This window comes from Salmo trutta, chromosome 32, assembly GCF_901001165.1.
Source record: "Salmo trutta chromosome 32, fSalTru1.1, whole genome shotgun sequence".
NCBI classification, from domain to species: domain Eukaryota; kingdom Metazoa; phylum Chordata; class Actinopteri; order Salmoniformes; family Salmonidae; genus Salmo; species Salmo trutta.
In genome coordinates this window covers 36727946-36752229 of record NC_042988.1, presented here as the reverse complement: position 1 = coordinate 36752229, position 24284 = coordinate 36727946, and the positions used below count along the sequence as shown (strand labels likewise).

Here is a 24284-nt window from a genome sequence, read left to right as displayed (position 1 = left end):
TTTTTTACTTTCCAAGGTGACTACCTTTTCCAGACTTTTAACAGCATCAGATGTTGGACCACTGGAAGAGGTCGTGAACAATGTCGAGCTTCTCTGTCTTCAGCAGTTTGACACTGAGCACTCCTTCCTCAAGAAGATCAGGTTTGACACCGTTTAGTTCATCCTCATCATGCTTTATTGGTTGTCCATTAGCTGTTGAGTTGAAACCTTTTGGTCAGGTTAAAAACATTGCTCTCTTCTTAGTCATTTCCTCACATCTGGAAATGGGAGAGAGAATACATCTGGCAACAAAATACTGATCATTCAGTCAGATTTTGATGAAGCGTCGCACAGTGCAAATCTCATTGCCTCCGCCAAGTAAGTGAAGTCTGGAATACATGTAATTCGATAAATATTTTTTTTTTAAACTAAATCGGATTATATCTAATAATTTATCTAATTCATTTCAGATATTCTGCCATCAATGAAATCAACAAATCAAGACAAGAGGAGATGGGAGGCAAGGTCTTTGTCTACTTCATTACTAAACTGCCAAGAATGGAAGGAGGGACATCCTATGTTGGATTTCATGGAGGTGAGGTTATCGTTGGTTAAAACATTTTACAACTTTAGAACATGTTGAAATGGGATACGTATACAAAAGATCATCTGAGATAGAAAACTTTGGTAAAAAAAACATTAATGAAGTTATTATTTTTTTGAAATCCCATATAGACCCCTGGAGGTCGGTTCATATTGATGACCTCAAAAGATCGAAAGATATTGTGTCAGATATCAAAGCCTTGAGAAACCTTACCATCAGTCAACTGTTTGAGGAGAAAAAGGATGAGCCTGAAGGTGAATTACTTTTTACACTCGTATTGATGATAATGACAAAATGTCTTCATACTGATACACTTCTTCATAAGAAATGACCTGTTGACATAGTTAAAAGAGCCTTCTATGTTTATGCACAGCTATGGAGGTAGATGACATGTACACTGAGACAGAGCAACAGGAACTGGAACATGAAGACCAAACAGTGAGTTTTACACTATTACTTACCCGCCAGTGTTGTGATTGGCTGTGATATTTGCCTATTGATTTCTCTCGCCAGAGGGGCATCCGTTGTCAAAATGGGATTGCCTTTCTGACTTCGTGGCCATGTTATTTAGTGCAAATCGCAAATGTAATTTCCTGGTTGCTATAATTCCATACTCAATTTGAGCTTGTGTGAAAACAAGCACTGAAATTGCACAAACAGCCTATATGACAGGTCTACACTATTTAGCATTATAAACTGAGATAGAATCTAATGCTTTAAAAGAGGATGCACTTTTTGATGTTAGACTTTAGCATTTTAATATTTAGCTGTTATTATTTGCTACAATATTGTTTTGGCATCCTGTATGTTGGTCTTCCTCATGTAAAAGCCTTTTCCTCTTGTAGTGTTTTACAGTAATACTGTAAAACACTATCATTCCACTATTAGCGGAAGATATATTATGGACATTTTCTGAAATTTCAATGCAAAAATTCAATTAAATCCTGTTTGTAGCACCATTTAAATATCATGTGTACATAACCCATGTTGTTTTACTGTACATAAACCATGTTGTTTTGGAACACCTTCCTCATGTTTCATGTGTCATGACCATGTTCCTACTGCAGAGCTGGGGGAGTGTTGTGGACTCCACGGCGCTGGTACGTAGCTGTGTGCAGAGCGCAGTGGGCATGCTCAGAGACCAGCTGGAGGGCGGAGTCCGTAGCACCAGGAGAGTGGAGATCCTGCTCACACTCCTGACTGACAACCAACAAATAAGAGGTAGGATAACTACTACTATAGTACTGATTGTTCATTTTTTGATTTTTAAAGCGACTTGGAGATTCTTCTTGTAGTAATAAGCGCTATATAAAATCTATTATTATTGCTGTTTAGGCCGATTCTTAACTGTTTACCCATTGGCGTGCTATATCTAAGCAGTAGTGCGTGCTAGCGCCGGAGAAGTTTGAAAATTGAGAAACTCAACAAGCGATCTCCATACTTCTCTGGCATTACCATATCCGGGCTTGCATGGATACAGGACAACAATGGGTCATCATTGACATGCATTCCATTCACAATGATAATACTCAGACTATGAATGTTTATGAACAGTTGAATTTCTGAGGACCGTGAAGAGACGTCTTCACTCGTTGCTGTCGACTCATGATGACAACACGCTCAAACTGTCCTCAAATCACTGGGTCATCAAGGAGGCGTCCAACATTGACGCACTGCAGGAAGGAGGGACATTCAGGTGAGTGACCACTATGATTTCAAAACCTCTTATACCAGTACAAATCCTCATTGTTTGCTTATTTCAAAGGGACTTTAAAGGTAACTTTTTTTAACTAACTCTTTAAGGGACATAAGATATTTTTGATTGGCCAAATAACCATACATTTTGACTTGCACCATATTGTTCATAAACGGCTCTACTAAACTGTTTTTCTACCTTTTTGAACCAGACACACCCTATGGAAAAGGGTGCAGGCTGTGGTTATTCCCTTCTTGGCCCAGCTGGTCTCTGTCATCGACCGCGACCGCAACCTGGACATTCTGCTGGACTCCAACTCTGGAGAGGCGGTTAAGAAACTCTGGTTGGACATCTTTGGGAACGACAAACTACTCGAGGTTCCCTACACAGGACTGGACCGCAAGTAAGTACTGTACTGTCACAGCAATGGTTATGTTGTTGGACTAGAGAGCATAGAAATAGAATGACAAGAACAGCCATTTCTAATCAAGTTGTTGTTCTGCAATGGGTGGACCGGCGGCCATATTGAGTATTCCAGTCAAATTACCATGGTCTGAGGGGCTTTGTCCCTTCTAGTAATTATATTTCTGTGTTCAAGACTAGAGACGCTGTCTTCTGTCAGCTCTGATTCTAGAATGTCAGTGAATCAACAACTCCCTCTCTCTTGCCACTCTATGTTAACCCCTCCCTCCCTGTCCCAGTTCAGAGTCAAAGACCATCCTGGTCCAGAACTACATTGGGCTGGACAAGAACATCGGCTGCATCATGCCCTTCAGCTGGAGGATCAGGGACTACCTGGATGAACTCTGGGTCCATGCTCTCCAGCATGAAGGTAGTGGGTTATGACAATACCTCATACATCTAACTTATATGTCAGGGATCATCAACTAAATTCAGCCGAGGGCCCTTTTGTTTTTTTGAGTGGATGTTGGAGTGCCGGAATAAATTACAAATAATTTGTAGACTGCAAGAACCCTAAACAGTTATGTTTGACTAAAACATAATCATTTCAAACCTTGCTTACATTTGTATACAATCACGTGTCTCTCTGTTATGCGCGGGAATACTTTTGGAACAGATTTCATAAATTAAAATCACTTGGAGCTGATTTCCTGGTGTTTTTACAGTCTTATGTCCAACAATGAAAATAAAAAAGTATTCTATTTTTTTAATGTATTTTTTAATCAGAAAACCTTAAGGCCTCCAGTTGGGGAACCCTGTTATATGTTGTTGTTATATGTTGTAACCAGGGGTTGTATTGGAGGATCGTTAATTTATTTAGTCAATAGGGCATTACTTTTTGACCAACGTTCAGCATTGTTTTACTGCTACATCCCTGGTTATAGTCTGTGTTGTGTTCCATAATTCTTCATTACTAGGTCTCTATCTAGGAATGATGTTATTTTCTGGTCATTTAACCTAGTTATGGTGTTTCCCTCTGGGATGTTCAGGTCACACTCAGGGCCAGTTTGAGGAGTTCTTTAGGAAGACCCCACTGGGCCGCTACATCTCAGAGGCAGACCCGGAGATGCAGGCTGAGTTCTTCCACAGGTACCTGCAGGATTTCATCTCCATGACCATGAATGTGACCTGTCAGGAGGATCTGCAGGTAATGAGTTTCATTATTTTACTTTCAACATTTATATAATGATGTCATTAGTCTGTTTTTATGGATCCCAGCAATCATCATTCTGACTAGACAGTCCTGGCTAGATAAAGATGAATTGTTATTTCAAGGTGTTAATTATTAGTGTGTGTGTGTGTGTACGCATCCATACATCCTAACCAACCATCCAGCTCCTTTGCGGTGCCTTGACCTGTTGTGTGAACGAGCTGCGGCTGCGTCACGATGACGTCATGGAGAAGGAAGTGACCTCGCTGCCCTGGGTCCACGCTGCCTACCATGAGTTTAAGAACCGCCTGCAGAACCTGTCCAGGATGATCAGCATGGAGCCCCAGTTGGCCCAGGTCCTCCGGGGGAACACACATGCCAGAGAGGGGGATGAACTGGTCAGTATTACTGGGAAGCTACCCTGGGGCGTTGGGAAAACACTATGTTTTATAACAACTGCACTGGAGTCCTAACTGTTGGCCAGCGCAAGCAGAGCTCGAGGGTTCTTGGTGTGAAAATGTTGACATTAAAACCAGGAGCAGCACACATTATTATGAGCCGCCCTCCCCTCAGCAGCCTCTACTGAAATATAGTATAGCAGGCCAGTTCAGTGTTAAAGGGATTCTTCATTTTATTTCAAGCAATGATACTTTTGTTTTCTTCCAGTCTTTTGAATGCTGGTAGAGATGAAATGGAAGGTAAATATTTGCGTTTTAGCTCAAGCATAGGGGAGATGCTTGCTGGAATATCACTCCTTTATGCTGTGTGGCTTGTTGTATTTGCACAAATACTTGTGTTAATATAAACCATTTTCAGGAACAAGGATATCTTCAGTATATTCCTCTGCATTGTGTCATTTTGCATTGACCATAGCCTTGTGTGGCTGGCATTTATGTTCTCTGCCAGGATGCAGAGCAAATGTGATAACGCAATGTCTAGCTACATGAGACTGCGTTACCCCTCAAAGCATGCCTTAACTCCCCAGGTGCTGGACGTGTATGCGGCCGTAGCCTGTGTTGAGTACCTGGAGCCCCAGGCTCTGGACACGGACGGCCAGCGGCTGGTCTGGCTCAGACAGGTCAAGAGGCTCCAGGTTCCCATCGAGTTGGTCTGCGCCGAGGAGAATCTGAGACACTATAAGGACAGGAGCATGGCCATGGTCCACAGAGTTCAGTGAGTTAACATGGATTCTATTCAATCTCAATGACAGGAACATGAATGGCAGGGTTGACACAGTGACATTGACATGGCCAGTATATAAACTGACTCTATTTATCAACTGTTGTTTTTTGTTTGTTGCATTGTCCCTTCAAAAGTCCCTTTTATTTAATTGTGATTTAAAAGAAGTGTAAAGCTGTCCAGTCATCTGAAGGGCAGTTTTGTATTATTTGGTAGCTGCTAAAACTTTAGAACAACAGAATGCCAGTTGTATTTTTTGTGACTTGTTTTTTCTGTGGTTTCTGTAGGACCGGGTGGAACCGCATCGTCACCCTGTCTCTGTTTGTGGAGCACATGTTACTGGGCATCGAGGCGGTGGAGAAGAAGCTGAAGCCTCTGGTCTTGGAGCACACCAGAGGGTTGTGCCAGGTCAGTGTGGTCTGGGGTCATATCTTCAGGAATGCTGATGTCAATTGAGAATCTCCATCAAAAATGATTTAAATCCAGGATTGGGCTGTATCCAGGCTGTATCACAACCGGCCGTGATTGGGAGTCCCATAGGGCGGCGCACAGTTGGCCCAGGTTTGGCCAGTGTAGGCCGTCATTGTAAATTAGAATTTGTTCTTAACTGACTTGCCTAGTTAAATAAAATGGTGCCCTTCAGTGGTCTATTTTAGTCACTGTAACAGGTAACCACTCCTCTGATTTGCCTGGACTAATGTCAGAATAATATACTGAACAAAAATATAAATGCAATATGCAACAATTTCAAAGATTTTACTGAGTTACAGTTCACATAAGGAAATCTGTCTATTAAAATAAATTCATTTCATCTATGGATTTCACATGACTGGGAATATGAATCTCTTGATCACAGACACCTTAAAAAGATGTGGGGATCAGAAAACCAGTCAGTATCTGGTGTGACCATTTGCCTCATGCCGCGAGACATCTTCTTCCCATAGAGTTGATCAGGCTGTTGATTGTGGAATGTTGTCCCACTCCTCTTCAATGACTGTGCGAAGTTGCTGGATACTGGCAGGAACTTGAACACGCTGTCGTACCCGTTGATCCAGAGCATCTCAAACATGCTCAATGGTTGACATGTCTGGTGAGTATGCAGGCCATGGAAGAACTGGAACATTTTCAGCTTCCAGGAATTGTGTGCAGATCCTTGTGACATGGGGATTATGCTGAAACATGAGGTGATGGCGGCGGATGAATGGCACGACAATGGGCCTCAGGATCTCGTCACGGTATCTCTGTACATTCAAATTGCCATTGATAAAATGCAATTGTGTACATTGTCCGTAGCTTATGTCTGCCCATACCAGAACCCCACCGCCACCATGGGCACTCTGTTCACAACGATGACATCAGTAAACCGCTCACCCACACGATGCCATACACGTGGTCTGCAGTTGTGAGGCCGATTTTGAATGTACTGCCAAATTCTCTAAAACAACGTTGGAGGAGGCTTATGGTAGAGAAATGTACGTTACATTTTCTGGCAACAGCTCTGGTGGACATTCCTGCAATCAGCATGCCAATTGCACGCTCCCTCAAAATTTTAGACATATGTGCCATTATGTTGTATGACAAAAGGCCACTCTAAAATGTGCAGGTTTATTGTCCCCAGCACAATGTGTACCTGTGTAATGATCATGCTGTTTAATCAGCTTCTTGATATGCCACACCTGTCAGGTGGATGGATTATCTTGGTAAAGGATAATTGCTCACTAACAGGGATGCAAACAAATTTGTGCCCAACATTTGAGAGACATAACGCTTTTTGTGCGTATGTGAAATGTCTGCAATCTTTTATTTCAGCTCATGAGACATAGGACCAACACTTTACATGTTGAGTTTATCTTTTTGTTCAGTGTCAATTTTCCTTTCCTTTCAAAATGGCATTGTTGTCTTCGTTCTATCAAGGTCCTGGAGAAGGACTCTGACCTGAAAATGAAGAAGCCGTTTGAGGCGGTGATCGGTATACTGAAAGCCTGCAAAGACGGAGCAATGGAGCGCATTTTCAGGTAGGGATTCCCTTTCCTTTCTCATCTGTCTGGAAGTATATTTCTATTGGAATCCTGATCCAGCAAAGCAGAGATTGGCTGGTATTTTACCACAAAGGGAGCATATGGCTGGATCATGATTGGACTCTGACCACTAAAACCTCAGGGCCTTACTTATAGTGGGTATAAACAAGGACCTGGAGTTTTTCTGGTCACATTCACATAACAAAGAAAAACTTAGGGATTTCATTATAGTGTATAACTAGTGTCTAGCTCTATAATTTTAACAAACTCAGCGCCCTGCATGCTGTATGCTTAACTTGCATACCACTATCTTGTCCGTGTCTAGGTTTGGCCTCCAGCCATGCCCTGTGTGTATGAGCGACCCCCATGACCCCCTGAGCCTACCGTGTGACCACATATACTGCCTGGCCTGCATCAGACAGTGGCTGGTCCCAGGTCAGATGTTCTGTCCTCTCTGCATGCAGGCTGTGCCAGACGACTTCGCTCTCAGGCCCTCTGAAGACATAAGGTGAGGGCGGACCCTCATGTTGATTAGTACATGACTGAGGTTATTAGACATACTGATGGGTCTGTTTGTTATCTGAAGAAAATAACCTCATGGAAATAACTCTGACTTTATTGTGATTTAATCCTATTTTAATGTTTTATTGTTGATTTAAGCTTCAATTAATTCATCAATTTCCCTGCCATTCATTAGTTTCACTGCCATTCAGTTATTCATGCATTAATTTCACTGCAATTCATTAATTACGTAATACCGTTCTTGTGTATGTATTTTAGGCTCACCAGTTTTAAATGCTTTCATACTGTTAGGTTCTAAATTAACCTTGTAAAAACTCATGGACGATTAGTAAAGCTCAAACCAAGTTTACAGCTGTATAAGACAAAGACATATTTCCACCAGTGGTAGTATATATATATATACCCCAGTTTGGGTGGAGTCTCCTCCTTCTCTTTATTACTAGGCAGGAAGTTAAGTGAGGCGGGCCATAAACTGTTCCTTCTCTGCTAGGGGGCAGTATTTTCATGTCCGGATGAAAAGCGTGCCCAAAGTATACTGCCTGCTACTCAGGCCCAGAAGCTATGCATATTATTAGTAGATTTGGATAGAAAACACTCTGAAGTTTCTAAAACTGTTTGAATAATGTCTGTGAGTATAACAGAACTGATTTGGCATGCGAAACCCCGAGCACAATCCATCCAGGGAATTTGTTTTTTGTCAATGTGTTTCCCATTAGTTTTCTATGGGAAACCCTTCTGGTTGTAGTTCCTATGGCTTCCACTAGATGTCAACAGTCTTTAGAATTTGGTTGATGTTTTTCTTTTGAGAAATGAAGAAGTAGTCCTGTTCTTTCCATGTGTCACTCAGATAAACTCAAGTCTTTTGTTGCGCGTGACCTGGAACGCGCTTCACGTTTTTATCCGGTATTGAACACAGTATATCCCGTCTTAAAATTTAGCGATTATTTACGTTTTAGGATACCTAAGTTTGGATTAGGAACATTGTTTGGACCAAGTTTACAGGTTACTTATTAGATACTTTGTAGGCATGTTGGGCGAGTTGAAACCGGTGTATTTCTGAATTAAACGTGCCAAATAAATTGACATTTTTGGGACATAAAGAAGGACATTATCAAACAAAAGGACCATTTGTGATGTTTCTGGGACATTTTGGAGTGCCAACAGAAGAAGATCTTCAAAGGTAAGACGTTAATTATATCGCTATTTCTGACTTTTGTCGCGCACCTGCCTGGTTGAAATCTGATTTTCATGTGTTTGTATGCGGGGTGCTGTCCTCAGATAATCGCATGGTCTGCTTTCGCCGTAAAGCCTTTTTGAAATCTGACAAAGTGGCTGGATTAACAAGAAGTTAAGCTTTATTTTGATGTATAACACTTGTATGTTTTATGAATTGTTATTATGAGTATTTCTGTTTTTGAATTTAGCGCGCTGCAATTTCACTGGATGTTGTCAAATCAATCCCGTTAACGGGATTCGAGCGGGAATGGGATATAAGGGATCCCTGAGAGGTTTTAATGTGACCTGACCTCGACCCCCTATCTCACTAAACCACATCTCTCCACCCTCCTGCAAACATGTGATTGCCTTCCATTTACTCTACATTCCAAACTGAATTGCTTCCACCATATACATTCCTCCTACAGATACCCATTAACTTCTAGTGTAGAAACCAGACTATGGCACTCAATATTTCAATAGGATACCTGATAATTAACACTATTTCACGTTTAGAGTCAGAACCCATCAATACTGTAACGGAATTGAATTATTAACATACAGTATGTGTGGGTTCATTGCATTGTTGGTCACGATTGTGTCAATCATGTTATTATACAGAGTTCTCATCAACCAGAACGCCCGCTTCAGGAAGCAGTGCAACGCCTTCTTCATAGACCTGGTCTCAACACTGTGCTTCAAGGACAACTCTCCCCCCTGCAGGGCCATCATCCTCCACCTGCTCTCCTTCCTCATGGTTGAGGTCCACTCTGTGCCCATCATCAGAGGTGGTGAGTGGGTGGAGATGTGGGTGTGGGCAGTGTGTGGACCGCTGTGTGTTTGTCTTGTGGTGTGTGGTTGTCCTCACAATCCTCTTCCTCTTTGCCAGCTCATCGTCAGATTCTGACCAAGGCCCTCTCTCCCTTTGACGACTCTGTTGACAAAAACCCAGTAGTTCGGTCGGTTGTTCTCAAACTCCTGCTCAAATACAGGTGATTATGTGACTAGTACTGCTAGACTACTCTTTCATTCATGATTTTAAGTATATCAACATTTTTCAAATTCCCCTCACTGTTTGATTAAATGCATGTTTGTTTTTGAAGCTTTGATGACGTGAAAGACTACCTGCAACAGCACCTGACAGCAGTTGAACAGAGCAACATCTTGGAGGAATCAGACAAGAAGGAACTGTATTCGCTGTATATCAACTGTCTGGAGGTAGGTGTATATATGGCCCATTGAATGGAGGTAGGTGTACATATGGCCCATTGAATGGAGGTAGGTGTACATATGGCCCATTGAATGGAGGTAGGTGTATATATGGCACATTGAATGGAGGTAGGTGTATATATGGCCCATTGAATGGAGGTAGGTGTATATATGGCCCATTGACTCATCTGTCTGGAGGTAGGTGTATATATGGCCCATTTGAATCTACAGTAGCATTTATGTGGTTGGTGTATGTAAAGAGTTATGCACCAGTAATTGTTGGTGTGAAGAGATATCGGCTAAGTACATTGACTTGACTGGAATTGATGCAAAATCCTAGCCTTAAAAGTAATACATAGTGTCATGCTTGAAACTCAGTCTTTACTGCTGTGGATTTAGTTATGTCAATGGCTACATGTGCACTTTCAGTGATGCGTGCTATTTCAGTGACGTGTGCTATTTCAGTGAATAATGCTATTTCAAGCAGCTACATGTGGAGATTTTGCATTGTAATTTCAGAAAATGTCCATAATATTCTATCTGCAGTAATAGTGGAATGATAGTGTTTCACACAAAGAATATTTTGGGCCAATACAAAATAGCATTCTAAAATGCAGACTTGCTATTTGACAACAAAAGTCAGATGGGAAAACTGCACCTTCCCTCTTACAGCGACGCCACTAAAAGGCATGGTCATCTCCTCATCGAGCACAACGAACAATGGCAGACTGGGGCAAGCGGGCAATGTAGAAATCGCTTTGTCATTTCCTGGTTACTGAAATTCCATGCTCAATTTCAGTATACGTGAGAAAACAAGCACTGAATAGTGTAGGGAATCATTGTACCATCTAAATCACTGTGAAATATGTTTTCAATTACCAATAATATAATTTTTACGGCTGTTTTAAAGTTGTTGGACATAACTGAAAGTAAAATAGTCTTGCTATGAAGGATCCTTGGGAAGTCAGATGGCACTAACCTCTCCACCGTGTTGCGGGGGAGGGGAGGGAATTGTTTATATTGAGCCTAAGTGTAGTTGCAGTTCACCAAGCTTCTACATGGGTGACACATTCTACATGTAGTGTCTTTCAGTGACATGCTTTTTCAGTGACATCATTGTCACACCCTCCTCTCTCCATCCCAGGATTCCATGTTTGAGCGGATGCAGTGCCACACGGCGGCAGAGCAGCAGGCCTGCATGCAGGATGAGAGGGTCTTCCTGGGGGACTTCCTGCAGTTGGATGCCGGCCACGCAGCCACCATAGAGTACCTGCAGCAGGTGGCCAGGGTGCGCATGGGGCTGGACAGGGCTGCAGACCTGCTGGTCCAGAAGATGTCTGCTGCTGCCACAGGTACGTGCATCATCCTGGATCCTGTTCAGTAGGGTACAACTAGTATTGGGTCATTTCAAGTAGTCTGCCAGTATCACTCCATTTAACAAAGTTATTTTCTTCCATTTTGTTCCTGTTGAACACTACCCTTGTGTTTCAAAATTATACTTGCTGGTGTAGGTCAACTGTCGTACAATATATATGATTGATTTGATAGACTATTCAATGATTTAATTAATACAGTAGGACGGCAGGTAGCCTAGCGGTTAGATTGTTGGGTCAGTAACTGAAAGGTTGCTGGTTTGAATACCTGATCCGACAAGGTGGAAAATCTGTCGATGTGCTCTTGAGCACTTCCCTCTCCCATTATGGTCCAATAGGATCGCAGGAGGAGTCTCCTAACGGCGTTGCGGCCTTCCTGACCAGCGTGATAGAACTGTGTAGACGCAGCGGGAATGACTGGTACCGGGTCTACCTCATCCGTAAGATCTGCAGTCAGCGCGGCGTGGAGTTTGTTCAGACGCTCCTGAAGGTGGCTGACATCCGGTGGTTGTTCCCAGCTGAAGTTCTGCAGCAGGTAATGGTGGCCATTTTGTCTTTCTTTATAGGGGAGTAATGTAGGGAGCAATAAGATATCAATACCAAGCTGGAAGTGGTACAGGGATAGTCAACCTTGTTCTTATTTCTTCCAAAATGTTTTTAAGTTTGTATTTGTTAAATGGGTATTTAATATCTAGAATCTCATGGCTAGCATTTTTGGAGTATTTTACTAAGTATTCCTGTATTGATGTGATGATATAAAACATATTTCATACCATTTGAACCACTCTTGCTCTCTTCTGTGGTCCTTCAGAATGAAGTTGGCAGCCAGATAGACCAATATCTTGTGTGTGGAGAGGATTACAAGACGATCCGAGATGCTGTTGCCAAGGCAATGATGGAAGGCAAAATCGAGGGATTGGACAACGCTTGTGAGGTATTGTTGTAGTTCTACTTTAGTTCATAACTGAAACACCTGCAGAACATTTTGCATAAGCTTGTGATTTGATTTTGCTTGTTCATTTGTATGTTCTTTCTATCAGATATTCTGTTTTTAAAGTGTTAAAGGCCCAGTGCAGTCAAAACATTATTTGTCTGTGTTTTATGTGTATTTCCACACTGAGGTTGGAATAATACTGTGAAAGTGATGATAATGCCCTATTAGTGTGAGAGCTGTTTTTCAGACTGTTTTGGTGGGATGGAGTTTTGGCCGTCATGGTGACATCACCATGCAGTAAATTAGTTAATAGACCAATAAGAAAGAGTTCCAAATCTCTGCCAATAACAGCTAGTTTTCAGTTTTCCCATCCCCACTCAGACCACTCCCAGACAGTCCTAGCAAAATTCTTGCTTGAGAAATTGCTCTTTGTTAAGAAGCTATTGTTTCTTTTTGACAATTTTAATTAAAAACAATCATAGTAAGGTACTTAATTGTTACCAATAAATTATTTTGATATTGGGGGAAAAACACTGCATTGGAGGTGTGTGTGTGTGTGTGTTTGTGTGTGTGTGTAGGGCTGTAAATGTCCTCCACAGAAGAAAGCAGTCTACCTGCTACTGGCCCTGTTCAGAGAAGTCACCTCTCTCTACAGATCAGCCAATGACAGCTTCCATCCTAAACCTGTGGTAAGAGTCCTTATACAAAGACACAATTCTCTCCTTCCTACCCTTCACTGATTTGAAAGAAAATGACTGATATAAGACATATGGTGGAAACTCCTACTAGCCCAAGTCACCACCAATCAAATGCTTTTAGATTTGCGGGAAGTAGTGAATGAGTGCACATGTCAAGAGAAAGGAATATTATTGTCAGTGTATCAACTGTCTCCTCAGCTTCCATACTTCACTTGTCTTTACACCTAAAGCTAACACTGTATCAACTGTCTCCTCAGCTTCCATACGTCACTTGTCTTTACACCTAAAGCTAACGTTGTGTATCAACTGTCTCCTCAGCTTCCATACGTCACTTGTCTTTACACCTAAAGCTAACACTGTATCAACTGTCTCCTCAGCTTCCATACGTCACTTGTCTTTACACCTAAAGCTAACGTTGTGTATCAACTGTCTCCTCAGCTTCCATACGTCACTTGTCTTTACACCTAAAGCTAACACTGTATCAACTGTCTCCTCAGCTTCCATACTTCACTTGTCTTTACACCTAAAGCTAACACTGTATCAACTGTCTCCTCAGCTTCCATACGTCACTTGTCTTTACACCTAAAGCTAACACTGTATCAACTGTCTCCTCAGCTTCCATACTTCACTTGTCTTTACACCTAAAGCTAACACTGTATCAACTGTCTCCTCAGCTTCCATACTTCACCTGTCTTTACACCTAAAGCTAACGTTGTGTATCAACTGTCTCCTCAGCTTCCATACGTCACTTGTCTTTACACCTAAAGCTAACACTGTATCAACTGTCTCCTCAGCTTCCATACGTCACTTGTCTTTACACCTAAAGCTAACACTGTATCAACTGTCTCCTCAGCTTCCATACTTCACCTGTCTTTACACCTAAAGCTAACGTTGTGTATCAACTGTCTCCTCAGCTTCCATACGTCACTTGTCTTTACACCTAAAGCTAACACTGTATCAACTGTCTCCTCAGCTTCCATACGTCACTTGTCTTTACACCTAAAGCTAACACTGTATCAACTGTCTCCTCAGCTTCCATACTTCACCTGTCTCTTTAACAGTGTCTTTACACCTAAAGCTAACACTGTATCCCCCCAGCAATGCCAGGCCCTGTTGGCGTTCATCCAGGCCTCCAAGGTGTTGGTCAGCCCAGAGGTGAGGGCCTTCGCCCAGGCCCTGGTGGCCAACCGGCTGGGGCCCCTGGAGGTCCGTCCCGGGGCCTCTGGGGCCCAGTGTGTGGTGGTGGAGCTGAGTGTCCACCTGGCTGCAGTGCTGCTCTGTGGAAACCAGGGTCTACTGACGCCCCTCCAGCAGCTGGCCCTTCTGCCTGCCAACATGCAGGTGGGAACTCTGTAGCTGCGTGCCCAATGGCACACTGTTTCCTATGTCGTGCACTCCTTTAGTTTTGACCATGGCCCATAGTGTAAGGACTAGTTAAGAACTCCCCTCACCTGGTTGCCTAGGTCTTCATTTGACATGAATAGAAAGGAAATAACAAAAAACATCTTACACATGGCCCTCCAGGAATTTAGTTTGACACCCCTGGTCTGGAAGGAATCCAGGCTAAACCCTTTTCACACTACTGAGCCGAGCCAAGCTGTATTGGGCTGGCCTGGTATGCATTTAATATAATCGTGCTGAGAAGGTAACCTGTGAAAATAAATATCAATGCCAGCGCAGTATGGTTTGGCTTTGCCCTGTAGTCTGAAAATGGTTGTTTGATTCATTATTGAAATACTTTAAAAGGCATATCCACCACATCAGTGAAGTTCAGTCAATACAGTCCATGGAAAACAACAGCGTTCAACACATTAAAGCCAGTGATTTATCTCCAGGGTGGTCCTAGTATCCCCTTCTGTTCATGTATAGTCCAGCTAACGTTGATGTTTGTTCCTGTGTGTCTATAGAGAGCCTTCCTCCCCACCATGCCAGAGGACATGCTAGCAGTGGCTCACAAAGCTATGGGGCAGCTGCAGTGGTACTGTAAGTATAGTAACGGATGTGTGAATTTTGAAAGATTTAGCAGATTTAACTGTCTAAAATGTGAAGTCGTCCAAGCTTTTCTTCTGCTCTTCCACAGTTTGTCCCAACAATCACCCGTGCACCATCGGCGAGGTACGTAACATTTGAGTTTTGAGTTAATTCAGAATAATCTTATCTTTGGCCCTAACCTTCAGTTTAAGTACTGTTTCTCAGAATCTCTCTCTCTCTCCTACCCCTCTGTCTGACCCCTCTAACCACAGTGTGGCCAGCCCATGGAGAGGAGTCGTTGCCTGGACTGTGGCCTTGAGATTGGAGGGGACAACCACATAGCTGTCCCTGGCTTCCAAGCTGTTCAGATTCAGTGAGTGGGATTTTTATGGAATTTCTAAGACAGTTGATAATGACTTGAGCAGGTGCTGCACTGTGCAGACTTCGGTTCAAACAGTATTTTATTTCAAATTGTTTAGCTGTGCTTGATTGAGCTGACCTGGCACAATGGAACCAATGAAATAACCCCCAAAGTACACACCCCACCCATCTGGCCATCCAAGCAGGCTCATACTATTTGAACCCAGGTCTGGTATCATGACAGCACTGGAGAATGGAGAAAATACAAATGTTGTTTTTCCCCCTCTTCACAGGGGTGACCGCACCCAGACCGGACACATCCTGGGAGAGCCCAGACGGAGAGACAACCTGGACATGCAGGACACCAAGAACATGTCCCCAGTGCCCTTTAACCTGCTGCGCCTGATCACACACATGACCATGCTGCTAGGGGCCAGCAGTCACCCCCAGGTAAGTCCACTAGAGCAGGGGTTTTCAAACATCTCCTCGTGAACACACAGCCGTTCCATGTGTTGGAACTATTCCAGAGTTAACACACCTGATTCAACTGATCAACGAATCATCAAGCATTTAGGGCTCCCGAGTGGTGCAGCGGTCTAAGGCGCTGCATCTCATTGCAAGAGGCGTTACTACAGTTCCTGGTTCGAATCCAGGCTGTATCACATCTTTGCGCACAATTGGCCCAGCGTCGTGGGTTTGGTTGGGGTAGGCCGTCATTGTAATTAAGAATTTGTTCTTAACTGACTTGCCTAGTCAAATAAAGGTTAAAAAATGTTTAACTTCTATTTTTATTTTTTTTGATAAGGTGAATTAGAGTTAGTTCAGGGCCACAACAACTAAAGTGTGAAATGTCTGAGGAGGTTGAAAACCACTGCACTAGAGGTACCTGCTGTACATGGATGGATGGGGTTATTGGTTGACTGTTGTCCAGTGGTGACCGTTAAATCTCTTGAAGGACACTTGCCTCAACGGAGTCTCTTGATCTCCCTCATTTTCTCTGTCTCCGGCTCTCTCTCTGCTCATTCTCGCTCTCTTTCATCCCCACTCCCTCCCTTTCTCACTCCCTCTACTTTCCCCCTCTTTCTCTCTCTGTAGGTCATCGGTGCCATCATCAAGCCCCCAGTGCCCGACCCCGGTGCGTTCCTGTGGGCCCACCTGTTGAAGGACATGGAGCAGGTGACCAGGTCACTAGGGAAGGGGTCTGACGACACGGTCAACACCGTCCACCTGGTCATCAGCAGCCTTCTGGAGCCCCACCAGCCTGGCCAGTGTAAGGGACCAGAAACACCTCCCATGTCCTCAATAGGTTTACAATCACTAAAAACAAGCATCGCCTTAGGACACTAATACTGTCTGATTAGAAGCCAACTAAGCATGCTTACGGTGCTGGTAAATTAGCCATCCCTAAGTTTTAGAATCATATGTACATTCTTTAGAGGGGTGAAAAGTCTTAGAATGTGCTTTAAGGTGAAGGTAGTTTTAAAGTGAAAGCATTTATAGAAATGTACCATTATTGAATCATTGTCTGTGATTGATATCAGACGCTGAAAGTTTCCTTCACTCTATTCTGCTTCTCTCTCCAGGGCCTGTTCCCTATGACAACCTGCTCTCCACCAAGGAGGCCCGAAACGGCTGGGAGACCACCGTCAGCAATGACATCATCACACCTCAGCTGAAGGTACCAACTGATTACATCAGTCACCATTTGACTCAGTTCATCATCTCTAGATGAATAAATTACTTTAGTACCTTTTTAATGCAACAATATTTGTTTTCTTTCGGTGGTCCATCTATAACTGCCGTGTTCATTAGAGCACGCAATAGAAAACGTTTTAAAATGTTTGCAATGGAGAGAAAAAACATTTTGCATTTTCTTATTGGGCAAGTCTAGGTAGTCCCTCTCTCTTTTGAATTTGTTTTCTTCTGTTTAGTGTTTAATGAACACCGCCCTGAATAACAGAAACATTATCTAAATGAGACCCTTTCTTCCCCCTCTCTCTCTCCCCTCCTCCCATCCCATCCCGTCTCCAGCACCTGGACAGGCGGCTGAAGGAAGTGAACGCCTTCGTCCGGGCCGACTTGCGGGTCTCCTCCAACCCTGTGATGAGGCTGGTGTTCGGGGACCCGCGCCTCTTCCTGGCCTCTCTGCCCCGGGAGTCTCTGATCCACAGTTCGGCTGTGTGGAGCTGCAGGGAGCGGGTGTCTCTACTCAGCCTCACCCACATCGTGGAGCAGCACAACGGCAGGGACACCCTGCCCATGCTCTGGCAGTTCCTGCAGAGGGTAAGAGCTGAGGCACCGCTGAACGGAAACCTTGGTCTTATTCATTAGTGCACATCGTAGCAAAATGTTTTGCAACGGAAGCAAGCGTTTCTTATTGGACAGGTTCTTGTAGTCTCTCCTTGTTCCGGTAATCATGGTAGCATCCACATTAATGTAGAAGTGTTTAGAAACATATTTTATTCTTATTTACAATGAAAGTGACTCCAAAATGACACAATACATTATTTACCATTAATTTCTATTGGGCACAGAATAATCTGAAGCACAACCAAAACATTCATTATAATGTTAATAATAAACATGTTTACAGTCTCATTGACAGTCACAATGTCGGTCAGACCTTCGTTCTGTGCAGTGTGATTGGCAGTTTGTTTGTTTTACCATACCCTGTGATTTGGTCGCCGTAACATCACCCTCACTGTGATTGGTCTGGTGACAGGAGGCAGAGCTGCGGTTGGTGAAGTTCCTTCCTGACATCCTGGCACTGCAGAGAGATCTGGTGAAGAGGTTCCAGAACGTGACTGACCTCACCTGCCGTACCATCGCTGACTTCCTTCACAGCCAGAAAGCAGGTACTAGTTTAAACTATACTTCTGGGTTAGTCACGGTACTGTATGTCCAACTGAAAACAATCAGTGGTATTGTTTGTGTTATTGGCATGGTACAGCGAGCACATATATCATTCGTTTCAATCTACTGAGGCCAGCTAAGCTGTACTGTACTGTAGTGTAGTGGCCTGGTTATACCTCCACCATACAGGCTGGAAAATAAAATAGAAGAGTCAGCTCAGTACAGTTCAGGCCAGAACACTAGTGTCAAAAGGGTATTCCCGTTTGTTTACAATATAGGCTTCCATGTGGATTATTATTATTATGTTTGTTGTCACAGCCTCCCTCACAGCCTTGTGCGAGAAACGGGTCAAAATCTTCCTGACAACATGGAATCAGCTCCGGGTCTCCCTGGCAACCAACGGTATGAGCACAAATAATTGTAGCACAACTCTATGGCTCTATTAATAAAGGAATAATATAAATATATGCAATATTTTAAAATATGCTCTTTTGGAGGGGCATTCATGCATGATTTCTTAGTCTGTTATTTTGTGATTATAATCTGTGTGTTTTGGCTCTGCTCCAGGTGAGATTAAAATCCCTGGCGAGTTCTGTCGGGAGGACCTGGACCTGACCAGTGACTTCCTGATTCTGTTGCCACGGCGACAGGGTCCCGGCCTGTGTTCCACGGCGCTGGTCAGCTACCTCATCGCCCTGCACAACGAACTGGTCTACTGCGTGGACAAGCACACTGGAGAGGAGACCAGGTGAGGGTGCTGTTGTCCTATCTCAGAGTAGGAGTGCTGATTCAGGATAATTTTTCCTTGAGGATCACAATAAGATCACATGGATGGGGGGGGACCTGATCCGGGACCAGCGCTCCTACTCTGATACATATGGCCCCTGGTCTCATTAGGCTTGTTAGACAAAATGCTGTATGCATGGTCGGTCTGAGAGGGGATACCTAGTCAGTTGTACAACTGATGCATTCAACTGAAGCGTGTCTTCCGCTTTTAACCGAGAGAGGTGTGGGGGGCTGCCTTAATCAGCGTCCACGTCATCGGGGCCCGGGGAGCAGTTGTTGTTGGGGGTTAACTGCCTTGCTCAAGGGCAGAACGGCAGATTTTTCCACCTTGCCGGCTCGGGGACTCAAACCAGCGACATTTTGGTTATTGGTCCAACATTCTTAACCGCAAGGCCAGTGGTTCCCAACCTTTTTCGGTTACTATATACTAACTGAATTTTACTCTGCCCAGAGTACCCCCTCGTGCATTTTACCAGTAGGACTATGGTCTCTTGAGTCTTCCCAAGTACCCCTGGTTGGGAACCCCTACTGAACTGATAGGAAGCAGAAGCAGACATGGTTGATATCACCACATTAGTTCACTCTTCCTCTTTCTCTCCCCCAGCTACACGGTGAGCCCGGCGGACCTGAGCGACCTGCACGTGATCCGCTACGAGCCGGAGAGGGATCTGCTGCCCTTGGTTCTGTCCAACTGCCAGTACAGTGTGGAGCGTGGCCAGGAGACCCTGCACGAGTACGACCTGCCCAAGATCCAGCAGCAGATCCTGGCCCGCTTCCTGCAGGGAAAGCCACTCATCACCCTCAACGTGAGTCTGTCTGTCAGCACTCGGTCAGTCAAATGTACAGTTCTCGGCATCGACAAAGTTACTAAATGCCTGTGCTGCAGCAAGGTCAATCAATCAATCAAATGTATTTATAAAGCCCTTTTTACATCAGCCGATGTCACAAAGTGCTATACTGAAACCCAGCCTAAAATCCCAAACAGCAAGCAATGCAGATGTAGAAGCACAGTGGCTAGGAAAAATTCCCTAGAGAGAAACCAGGCTATGAGGGGTGGCCAGTCCTCTTCTGGCTGTGCCAGGTGAAGATTATAACAGAACATGGCCAAGATGTTCAAATGTTCATAAATGACCAGCAGCGTCAGATAATAATAATCACCATGGTTGTAAAGGGTGCAACAGGTCAGCACCTCCGGAGTAAATGTCTGTTGGCTTTTCATAGCCGATCATTCAGTTAGAGAGAACAGGTGCGGTAGAGAGAGAGAGAGAGAGTCCAAAACAGCAGGTCCGGGACAAGGTAACACGTCCAGTGAACAGGTCAGGGAGCCATAGCTGCAGGCAGAACAGTTGAAACTGGAGCAGCAGCATGACCAGGTGGACTGGGGACAGCAAGGAGTCAACCAGCCAGGTAGTCCTGAGGCAGGGTCCTAGGGCTCAGGTCCTCCTCCGAGAGAGAGAATTAGGGAGCATACCTAAATTCACACAGGGTACATTGTTAATGTGACAAACTCTCTCGTAGGGTAACGCCAAGTTCATTAGCAATCGTCTAACAATAACAAATGCAATGAAATACATTTTTGAAATATGCTCTTAAATGGTGCAACTACATCCACGTATAAACATATGTTTTACTGAAGTTAGTGTGCGGTAGAGGTCGTGTGCGGTAGAGGTTAGACCAGAACTGTATAGATTTCCCTTTTTACAGAAACACTTAGCTGTCACAAGCTGCGTTTTCACATTCTGATCTTTTTTTCACTAATTGGTCTTTTGACCAGTCATATCAGCTCTGAAAAAAATCTGATGTGGTTGGTCAAAAGACCAATTAGAGTAAAAAAGATCTGAATGTGTCTGCCTGTGTAAACGCAGCCAAAGTGAGGTAAAGACAAGAGTTACTATATGACCGTGTATTAGACAGGTTTTGATGTGTTGCTTCCCACCTTATACAGGGAATCCCAACCCTGGTGAACAGACATGACCGCAATTATGAAAATATCCTCAAGGATGTGAAAAGAAAGGTTCAACAGGTAAGTCACAATAACTCTGGTGACATGTTGTCACATGGTACAGTATGATATGAACAGGGAAATCTGGTATTGGTACACAACATCCAATTTTGGATCTGCTGCCCTTGATTCTGGCATGAGGTTGAGTTGACCCTGTTCTATGCCTGGTCCACGTCTCTGTCATTTCCCTTTGTGTCCCTAGGAGCCCCTGCCCATCCTGACCCTGTCGGCGCTGGCCGGGGAGCTGCAGTCATACAGTGAGGTGTGTGAGGCTCTCTCCACCGTGGAGGTGGCTCTAGGCTTCCTGGCCATGACGGGAGGTGAGCCCCAGCTCCAGCTGGAGCGCTACCTGGAGGAGGTTCTGCAGATGGGAGACCAGACTGGCCCACACATCCTAAAGGTCAGCCCCCTTCCTCTGTCTGGAGCCCACAGACTATACGGGTGCAGCAGATACCTCTGTGCCCTACACTCTGTTTCTTCCTCTGGTTAAGCAGCTAGTTGAGAGCCTAAAGCCTGATTGTTTCAGTGCTCTCGCCATCTAGCTGGCTCCTCATTGGCTTCCTTACAGGAACCAGTAAACAGATTGATACCCTAAAGAAAAACATATTGACTTAATTTTCTGTCTTGTTGTCGTCAGCATTTTGTGGTATATACGGTTGAAGTCGGAAGTTTACATACACCTTTAAACTCAGTTTTTCACAATTCCTGACATTTAATTCCAGTAAAAATTCCCTGTCTTAGGTCAGTTAGGATCACCACTTTATTTTAAGAATGTGAAATGGCAGAATAATAGTAGAGAATGATTTATTTCAGCTTTTATTTCTTTCATCACATTCCCAGTGGGTCAGAAGTTTACATACACTCAATTAGTATTTGGTAGCATTGCCTTTAAATAGTTTAACTTGGGTCAAACGTTTTGGGTAGCCTTCCACAAGCTTCCCACAATAAATTGGGTACATTTTGGCCCATTCCTCCTGACAGAGCTGGTGTAGCCGAGTCAGGTTTGTAGGCATCCTTGCTCGCACACACTTTTTTCTATGGGATTGAGGTCAGGGTTTTGTGATGGCCACTCCAAGACACTGACTTTGTTGTCCTTAAGCCATTTTGCCACAACTTTGGAAGTATGCTTGTGTCATTGTCCATTTGGAAGACCCATTTGCGACCAAGCTTTAACTTCCTGACTGATGTTGCTGCAATATATCCACATAATTTTCCATCCTCATGATGCCATCTATTTTGTGAAGTGCACCAGTCCCTCCTGCAGCAAAGCACCCCCACAACATGATGCTGCCAGCCCTGTGCTTCACGGTTGGGATGGTGTTCTTTGGCTTGCATGCCTCCCCCTTTTTCCTCCAAACATAACGATGGTCATTATGGCCAAACAGTTCTATTTTTGTTTCATCAGACCAGAGGGCATTTCTCCAAAATGTAAGATATTTGTTTCCATGTACAGTTGCGAACCGTAGTCTGGCTTTTTTTATGGCGGATTTGGAGCAGTGGCTTCTTCCTTGCTGAGTGGTCTTTCCGGTTATGTCGATATAGGACTTGTTTTACTGTGGATATAGATACTTTTGTGCCTGTTTCCTCCAGCATCTTCACAAGGTCCTTTGCTGCTGTTCTGGGATTGATATATACTTTTTGCACCAAAGTACGTTCATCTCTAGGAGACAGAACGCATCTCCTTCCTGAGCGGTATGACGGCTGCTTGGTCCCATGGTGTTTACACTTGCGTATTATTGTTTGTACAGATGAACGTGGTACCTTCAGGCATTTGGAAATTGCTCTCAAGGATGAACCAGACTTGTGGTCTACAATTTTTTTCTCCAGGTCTTGGCTTATTTCTTTTAATTTTCCTATGATGTCGAGCAAAGAGGCAGAGTTTGAAGGTAGGCCTTGAAATACATCCACAGGTACACCTCCAATTGACTCAAATTATGTCAATTAGCCTATCAGGAGCTTCTAAAGCCGTGATATCGTTTTCTGTAATTTTCCAAGCTGTTTAAAGGCACAGTCAACTTAGTGTATGTAAACTTCTGACCCACTGGAATTGTGATACAGTGAATTATAAGTGAAATAATCTGTCTGTAAACAATTGTTGGTAAAATGTACTGTGTCATGCACAAAGTAGATGTCCTAACCGACTTGCCAAAACTATAGTTTGTTAACAAGAAATTTGTGGAGTGGTTGAAAAACGAGTTTTAATGACTCTAACCTACGTGTATGTAAACTTCCGACTTCAACTGTAGCTAGCATGTTATCAGTCAGTATCTAGCCTAATTTGGTATTAATTGTATCTGAAAGGTAATACAACACATCCCTGGGTAAGGTGAGCTCTTTCAAGAAAACCCATTAGCAGTGATTTCATGTTTTCTGACCATGTGATTAGAGGTTATATTAAACTAAGGGATAGTTCACCCAAATTACAAAAGGACATGTTGGTTTCCTGACCCTGTCTATTAACGCAGTCTATTGACAAGGTAAGACAGCAATGCATTATTTGGTTTTGTTTACCTGGCCACTGTTTCAAATGCTAACATTTTTAGCACACATCCAGTGCAATGTTGTCATGAGCAGGTGTAGTCTGAGCCACTGTGTTGTCCTGTTGTCCTCATACAGGCCCTGAGCAGGTGTAGTCTGAGTCACTGTGTTGTCCTCATGCAGGCCCTGAGCAGGTGTAGTCTGAGTCACTGTGTTGTCCTGTTGTCCTCATACAGGCCCTGAGCAGGTGTAGTCTGAAACACTGTGTTGTCCTGTTGTCCTCATGCAGGCCCTGAGCAGGTGTAGTCTGAAACACTGTGTTGTCCTGTTGTCCTCATGCAGGCCCTGAGCAGGTGTAGTCTGAAACACTGTGTTGTCCTGTTGTCCTCATGCAGGCCCTGAGCAGGTGTAGTCTGAAACACTGTGTTGTCCTGTTGTCCTCATGCAGGCCCTGAGCAGGTGTAGTCTGAAACACTGTGTTGTCCTGTTGTCCTCATGCAGGCCCTGAGCAGGTGTAGTCTGAAACACTGTGTGGCCCTGTGGCAGCTCCTCACCTCACTCAAGTCTGAGAACATGCTGCGCCTGAAGAGGGTAAGACAACGAGACACCACACATTCACCCAGACAAGTCTTCACATGATTTTGTAAGGGTTGTGTTTTTTACACTGGTTATGGCGTTGTTTGTCTGGATTACTGTTTGTGTGGGTGAGATGTGCTTGTATTACTGACAATACAAGTTGTAACATTGTGACTTAAGTTATACTAACTTACAATATTTAGTTACACTAACTTTAGT

The 24284-nt window shown here is 43.8% G+C and overlaps 1 protein-coding gene across 4 annotated transcripts in view; it reads left to right on the top strand.

Moving 5' to 3' along the window:
• LOC115171805 (E3 ubiquitin-protein ligase rnf213-alpha) overlaps positions 1-24284 on the top strand; it is a 66450-nt gene that overhangs the window by 29195 nt on the left and 12971 nt on the right. For 3 of the 4 annotated variants that reach the window (XM_029728953.1, XM_029728952.1, XM_029728950.1), the window contains 37 exons: positions 17-141; positions 244-357; positions 450-574; positions 715-837; positions 957-1021; positions 1651-1804; positions 2138-2279; positions 2491-2682; positions 2981-3111; positions 3731-3888; positions 4077-4289; positions 4877-5064; positions 5358-5478; positions 6985-7085; positions 7414-7596; positions 9447-9616; positions 9715-9817; positions 9929-10043; positions 11179-11386; positions 11746-11942; positions 12219-12341; positions 12920-13030; positions 14138-14380; positions 14947-15022; positions 15120-15154; positions 15283-15383; positions 15664-15820; positions 16466-16640; positions 16954-17048; positions 17402-17653; positions 18093-18225; positions 18542-18625; positions 18791-18971; positions 19614-19815; positions 20955-21032; positions 21214-21411; positions 23991-24080. In XM_029728953.1, the coding sequence (XP_029584813.1) occupies positions 17-141; positions 244-357; positions 450-574; positions 715-837; positions 957-1021; positions 1651-1804; positions 2138-2279; positions 2491-2682; positions 2981-3111; positions 3731-3888; positions 4077-4289; positions 4877-5064; positions 5358-5478; positions 6985-7085; positions 7414-7596; positions 9447-9616; positions 9715-9817; positions 9929-10043; positions 11179-11386; positions 11746-11942; positions 12219-12341; positions 12920-13030; positions 14138-14380; positions 14947-15022; positions 15120-15154; positions 15283-15383; positions 15664-15820; positions 16466-16640; positions 16954-17048; positions 17402-17653; positions 18093-18225; positions 18542-18625; positions 18791-18971; positions 19614-19815; positions 20955-21032; positions 21214-21411; positions 23991-24080 (5262 nt within the window). The other variant, XM_029728954.1, reaches the window with a different exon arrangement.